At 44.8% G+C, this 7403-nt stretch overlaps 1 protein-coding gene across 5 annotated transcripts in view; it reads right to left on the reverse strand.

The window, feature by feature from the left end:
• C8H22orf23 (chromosome 8 C22orf23 homolog) overlaps window positions 1–7364 on the reverse strand; it is a 115700-nt gene extending 108336 nt beyond the window's left edge. For 3 of the 5 annotated variants that reach the window (XR_012725102.1, XM_075321811.1, XM_075321808.1), the window contains exons 1-2: window positions 7238–7364; window positions 826–938 (exon numbers count right to left, since the gene is read on the reverse strand). Coding sequence is in view for 3 of the 5 variants with exons in the window: in XM_075321811.1 (XP_075177926.1) it covers window positions 826–928 (103 nt within the window). In the remaining 2 variants the exon portion in view is untranslated. Of the gene's footprint in view, window positions 1–825; window positions 939–1173; window positions 1263–7237 lie in introns of those variants that run through there. The other 2 variants (XM_075321809.1, XM_075321812.1) reach the window with 2 other exon arrangements.
• Between the last annotated feature and the right edge of the window lie 39 nt (window positions 7365–7403).

Consider the following 7403-nt stretch of genomic DNA (forward strand, 5'->3'; position numbering starts at 1 on the left):
AGCGGGAAGCGAAACGTACGTCGGGGAAAGAGGCTAGCAGCGTGTTTTCACAGCATTCCCAGGTAATTGTTACGCTCTTGCATGGTGGTTTTTTTGGTGCTCATACTTGGCCGGTTTTCGGTGTCTGCTAGTACATGATGTCCTCCCCTCGGGGGGAGTAGTTCTGCAGGCACCGGCCGACGTATTCAATTTACTACTATTATATCGGTCCTTTGTATTTATGGGACTGTAGCGCCATCTATGGACGCATTGAGACTAAGGCCACCATTCTTTTGCAAACTGGGTAATGTGATATAGTATTCAGACCCATGTAGTGATTTAGTGATTTATATATTCATCTTGTATGCAATAATATATGATGTTTCTGGATGTCTAGTTGTTGGTGGTCAGCCTGCTAATTATTTCTGGTGGTAAATTGGTTTAGGCCTAGAACCCCTTACACTGACCTCATAGGGCATCACTAATTGCATTTTTGCACAGCACTAGTCACTTTTGTGGATCGGATATATGTGCAATACTATTATGCTGCTAATCTCTGTCTGTTTGTTGCATACATCTTTTTATGTTTGAGTGAGTGTATTAATAAAATTTATATGGATCATATGTAGGACTTTGTTGCTCCTTTTTTGAAAAAATGAGTTCATATGTTTTTTCAAGTGTTGATATAATTGTATAATGGGAGTGTCCATAAATATTAGGACCGGCCTTGTGTTAACATATTGTATATGTAGTATACTGAACAATGTTACAATTGCTATACAAATAGGAATGTTTTAGTCCACCTTTAATTGTAAAACCAAAAGGGCCCTTAATATTAAATATTACCTTTTAGTAAATCTTGCGTCTCTTTACTGTACTGAGGTGGCTTAGCGCTGGTCCAAAAACCTGTGCCCATCGGCACTTGCACATTTCCATCCTTCTGAGACATGCTGGAGGTACTGAAAGACACAATGGTTGAATAAAAAGGGCATAAATGAAAACTAAAATACATTTTACTGAGGTTTTTTATTATAAGAAATCTGGAAGCTGCAATTTAGATGAATCAGCTGGGTCCTAGTCGACACTGCTCCCTCTTGTCTTTCATACCGTTGTTAGGTAGATTTCAGTGGCACTCCGCCATCACACCGGAGTCTCAGTAATCGCCTTCAGCAGAAAATAAATAGTGGCACTCACCAACACAATATTATCTTTTTTCAGACAGCACGTGGCCCCCACGTGATCCTTCACACTGCCTCGCTGTCTGTTCTCCATGTTTGCTTATTCTGAAATAAAGGCGATAATATCGGTGAGTGCCGCAACCTATTTTTCATTGAAGATAAGTAAAAAAGTCTCTACTCAACCTTTTAAGTTGCATCAATGCAGTCCAAGACCAATCTCATTTTGATACCACCAAAAAAGTTTTCACTGGCTGCAATTGTCACATACCGTATTTTCCGGCGTATAAGACGACAGGGCATATAAGACCCCCAACTTTTCCAGTTAAATGTCCCCATTGTTTAGTAATGTCCTCCTCCTAGTTCCCTTCCTGTCCCCTATTATACCGTTGTGTACACACAATAAAAGATATTCTCACCTCTCCTCCATGCCCGCGGTGCCTCCAGCTGCTTCTTGCAGTCCGCAGGCACACAGACCCTTCAAGTTAGCGCCCGGTGTACGCAGCGGCAGCTGCAGGATGTTGTCATGGCTTTACTGCAGTGGAATGCTTTACAGCTCCACAAACCATTCAACTGAAGTAAAGCGCTGACAGCAGCAGCGGCGGCCCTGTGTATTTGACACGATCGTCTTGGGGGCTATATGACTGCAGTCCACAAGAAGCACTCCTCCATGATCGTGTCCAATATATGGGGCCGCCGCTGTCAGTGCTTTACTGCAGTTGAATGTTTTGTGGCGCCGTAAAGCATTCAACTGTAGCAACGGCATGACGACATCCTGCAGCGGACGCTCCGTGCAGCGGACGCTAACACAGAGGGGTCTGTGTGCCTGCGGACTGCAAGAAGCAGCTGAGGACACCACGGGAGCGGAGGACAGGTGAGAATATTTTTTGTGTGTTTTTTTTTGCTTCCACGGACAAACCCATATGAAGGCTTGTTTTTTTTTGTGGGAATAGTTTCAATACTGTTCCGATCCTCTTCTGAGACACATGGCGGTGATTCAACCTATCTGGGTCTGTGTGATCCAGTAGTCTCTTTTACAATGCAAGTCTATGGAGCCTCGTTCTGAGCCTCATACTGACGTTCTATAGACTTACATTGTAAGGCTATGTGCGCACGTTGCGTACAGTCACTGCAGAAATTTCTGCAGCGATCTGAAGAGCACATGTGCTCTTTAAATCGCTGCAGAAATGTCCGTAGTGAAAAAAAAAAAAAGCCGATTCCATGCGCTCTGCCTGCAGCTCCTCCCATAGACAGAGCAGGAGCTGCCGGCAAAGCGCACGGAAGAAGTGACATGTCACTTCTAGAACGCAGCGCTTCGGCAGTAGCCGAAGCGCTGCGCTCTAAAACGCCACGTGCGCACGGCCCCTGCACAATCTCCATAGACTGTGCAGGGGACGCAGGACGCATGCAGTTACGCTGCGCTACAAAGCGCAGCGTAACTGCATGTATTTACGCAACGTGCGCACATAGCCTAAAAGAGACTACTAGATCACACTGCACTGTGTGGCTCAGTAGTCTCTTTTACAATGTAAGTCTATGGAGCCTTGTTCTGAGCCTCATACTGACGTTCTATAGACTTACATTGTAAAAGAGACTACTAGATCACACTGCACTGTGTGGCTCAGTAGTCTCTTTTACAATGTAAGTCTATGGAGCCTTGTTCTGAGCCTCATACTGACGTTCTATAGACTTACATTGTAAAAGAGACTACTAGATCACACTGCACTGTGTGGCTCAGTAGTCTCTTTTACAATGCAAGTCTATGGAGCCTCGTTCTGAGCCTCATAGTGACGTTCTATAAACTTACATTGTAAAAGAGACTACTAGATCACACTGCACTGTGTGGCTCAGTAGTCTCTTTTACAATGTATGTCTATGGAGCCTCATACTGACGTTCTATAGACTTACATTGTAAAAAAGACTACTAAATCACATTGCGCTGTGTGGCTCAGTAGTCTCTTTTACAATGTAAGTCTATGGAGCCTCGTTCTGAGCCTCATAGTGACGTTCTATAGACTTACATTGTAAAAGAGACTACTAGAGCACACTGCACTGTGTGGCTCAGTAGTCTCTTTTACAATGTATGTCTATGGAGCCTCATACTGATGTTCCATAGACTTACATTGTAAAAGAGACTACTGGGTCACACAGAGCGCAGTGTGACCCCGAGAGTCTGCAGAGCGGTGAGGTCACAGAGAAGAGGAGCGGTTTCGGACCCCGGAGAGTATAGGTGAGTATACTAACATACTGACACTACACCACATATACAAGATTTAGGGGGAAAACAGAAAAAGGTCCTGGGATGGCAATGCCAGGTAAAACAGGCAGCAGGATCTGCTCATCTTCTCAACGCTGACCTGGGGGAGAGACTGGTCCCTGTTTGTACCGTGCACCAGTAAAAATAAATGCACTCCCACTTTCTGCCTGTAGCGCGCAACTCCACAATTAATTAATCTCCATGTTTATTACTCATTAGATGCAAGACGCCTTCTGTCCATGATGGCAGTGAGCAGATTACAAGCCATCTGTAGCCTATACCCTCGCCAGGGAAGAGTGTCTAGACTGAGACAAAGCAATCTGCGAAGCAACTGTTCACTTCTCTGACGATGCAGAATAAATCTGTAATTAGTTACAAAATAATTTACCCAGACCCATAATTAGTAATGAAGCACAACTACAGTCCTCATAGAAGAAGGGGCAGGTATAACCACTACACAGCTGGTGTATACAGCGCACCGACACTGCAGACGTCCCCGACACGGAGACCCCCATATCAGACGCATCAGACCTGGATTAGTAAGAGGTGTAACACATGGGTGCAGAGGCTTTTCTTTACCAAATTGTTATTTATGTTTCCTCTGTGTCATCCACAAAGTCAATTTTCAATAATGCTGCAGCCATAACACGAGGTGCACAGCCATAGATCACGTATGATGCTGCTACAGCGATGCATACAGCAAGTGATGGGTCCCAAGGAGCCAGAACCGGTTACATTTAACACAAAATTGTTCTTTTTTGCTCATAGTTTGTGATATTTTAGCTGAACATGTGACTCTTTGCATTAAAAAGTGACAAAAGAGTAAAGACACAAAGGGCCATAAATTCAGAATGTGAGGTTTTTACATCAGTCCTGTGTTACTTCTTAATGTTATTGCGCTGTATTGGTCAAAATGTCTCACGCGGTTCATGAATTTTGTGCCAAATAAAAAATGTCCTTTACTTTTGTCGTTAGCCTTTTCTAAAGACTTTTATTGCACCAAATTGCATGTAAAAATCAGCAGAAATTCCAGACATACATAGAATCAGTCCAGAGGGTCTGTGAATTGTATTTTGCGCAAAAATATTAGAGTTGCAATTGATGAATCAAACGGAGAAATCTGGAAAAAGCAAACTCCAACCACAATAGCGAATATAAAACATAAGCAAACAGAATAGACTTAATTGAAATGAATTTGTTACCAGGTTTTTGCTGCCCCATCTGAGAGCAATATGATGGAGGGAAAGAGACACTGATTCCAGTGATGTGTCACTTAATGAGCTTTTTCCTGCAGTTTTTATAAAATCCCTGTTTTATCTGCTGATCTACCAGTTGGCTGAATGCTCACCTCTGTATAATTCCGCTCATACCAGATTGGTAGCTTTCTCTGTACACTGTGCATAGGCAGAAATCTGTCAATCAGGATTGTGGACTAAGTTATACAAAGATCGGGGAACTGGTAGATCTGCAGCAGATAACACTGTGATTTTATCAAAACTGCAGCACGAAGCGAACGAAGTGACACGTTGCTGAAATCAGGATCTCTGCCCCTACATCATACTGCTCTCAAAAATCCAAGCAAAAGACTTTCAACAAACCAAAAATACATATTATTAAAAATCCTTTATTGAATACGAAGTGGAGAGTATGATAAAAACATAAAAATAGAAATGTACAGACTAGAAATGTAGATCAAGACATTTAAAAAGTGGTTACTAACAAACATCTGGGCTGATACCGGTACATGCGGAGTCCACAAATATGCTGAGACTAGGGCTGGAAAAAAACAAATCACAATGCTGATGCCCTAATGAATATTGTATCAGACAAGGAGACCTGTCAAAATTAACAAAGGTGTATGTGCATGTGCGGCACAAAGTGAGAAAGCTGTACTGGGGACAAAGACTGCTAAGCACTGGGATGAGCGGACCCTGGATGTCTGGATTCAGATGAACTGTAGTAAAACGTTTGGTTCGGTACTAGAATGTGACCCCTGGACCCCATAGAAGTCAATGGGTACCCGAACTTTGCGCTGCAGCCTTTCAACAAACTATATTCAGCATCCAAACTCAACCACGGACTTTTGTGAGAAGCTGTGTTTGGGTTCGAGCACCAAACTTTACAAACCAGCCAGAGCTAAAAGGCAGTGTACAAGGTAAAAGCATCAACTACAAAAAGCAGCATAGAATATACTATACAGCACCAGAGAGAAATATAATATGCACATATGGAAATAACGGGGGGGGGGGGGGCAGCAATCAAATGAAAACCCACTCTGCACACAGAGGATTAAAGGGAAGCTGTCACCAGGTTTTTCCCCAATAAGCTGCAGCCACCACCAGTGCTCTCTTATATACAGCGTTCTAGAATTCTGGAGTGCTCTATATAACATAAAAATCACCTTTATTATACTCACCTGGGGGGTGGTCCGGTCCGGTCCGATGGGCATCACTGCTCTCAGCCCGGCGCCTCCTCATCTTGTGCAGTCGCCGTCCTCCTGCCCAGAACCACGTGGATGATGCGTCCTACGTCATCCACACAGAGGTCTGCATTGCACTCTCGTGCATGCGCACATTGATCTACCCTGCTGAGGGCCGCGCAAAGTACTGTAATGCACAGGCATGAAGAAAGGTCAAAGTATGACCGCACATGCGTGCTACATTACTGTACTGTGCCCTCAGCAGGGCAGATCAATGTGCGCATGCGCAGGAGTGCAATGGAAGACTGTGTGGATGACGTAGGATGCGTCATGCATATGGGTCTGCGCAGGAGGACGGCGCACTGGTGGTGGACGCAGCTCATAAGAGAATAACCTGATGCAGGCTCCCTTTAATACCATCAAAGTGCAAAATGCAACCAGCAAGCCCTATACGAGGGCTGTGGAAGCCCCCCCAGGCAGCACACAAAAATGCAGAAAAATACAGCAATATTTATCAAGTGGAATGTGTCCCTGAGACCCTCTGACTCCTTGAGACACAAGAGACTCCGAGACCCCTATGACTCCTTGAGACTCCCTGAGAACCCTATACACTGCCTGAGACCCCACGACTCCCTGAGAGACTTCCTATGACTCCCTGAGACTTCGAGGCCCTAAAGACTCAGAGACCCTAAAGACCCCCTGAGACCCCTATGATTCCCTGAGACCATAGAAACACCAAGACCACCTGAGACTCCCTGAGAACCATATGACTCCCTGAGACCCCTGACGCATGTTTCGTCACCCTCCTCAGAAGGGGTTGTGAGGAGGAGGCTTGGATAGTCTTATGGACCATGAGGTCTAATGTGTGCTGCTCTCACATGAGGTGGCAAAAACCTAGTGAAAAAATCCTTTTTTTTTTAAAAAAAAAAACAAAACAAAAACAAGCAGAATATGAAGCACATGGGAGGCATTTGTGATTTTGCATTACCCACCTGAACATTTCTAAGAATTTGGTGCAAAGAAAAATCAACAAATACAAAAGAAATAATGTAAAGAGACAAATGACACGTGATGAATTGGGGTGCTGCGCTCTCCATTCTCTGTACTGCGCTATGGCACATGCTGGTGCTATGCCAGTAAATAATATAATGGGAATAATAATGAGATCCGGCAAATCTGTCACTGATGACAGTGCAGGAAAAACGCATTGTGTGAATGCTGCCCATCATGGGAGCAGGCAGCACCGACATAACCGGCACACGGTGGTGGGGGCTGTACCCGCTTTACATTAGGGCAGAAGCTGAGCCAGGAGAAGCGGAGATTGGGCTGCACAGTGTGAGGACCGTGCCCCGGCACACACAGCCGCAGCCGCCTCAGCCCGGGGACCTCGCACCTCTCACAGCTTACCTTACTGCACGAACTTGGAAGGTTTACTGTTCCCATGGAAACACGAGAGGGCGGAGCTTTTTGTAGGGAGGTGTAATGTTTTGAAAAAGGCGTGGCTATTTGAGAGTCGTAGGCGGGAACATTGAGCTACTTCCGGCAAATGCGTCCTGAGCGTAATGACGCATTT

Source organism: Anomaloglossus baeobatrachus, chromosome 8 (genome assembly GCF_048569485.1).
Source record: "Anomaloglossus baeobatrachus isolate aAnoBae1 chromosome 8, aAnoBae1.hap1, whole genome shotgun sequence".
Classification (NCBI taxonomy): domain Eukaryota; kingdom Metazoa; phylum Chordata; class Amphibia; order Anura; family Aromobatidae; genus Anomaloglossus; species Anomaloglossus baeobatrachus.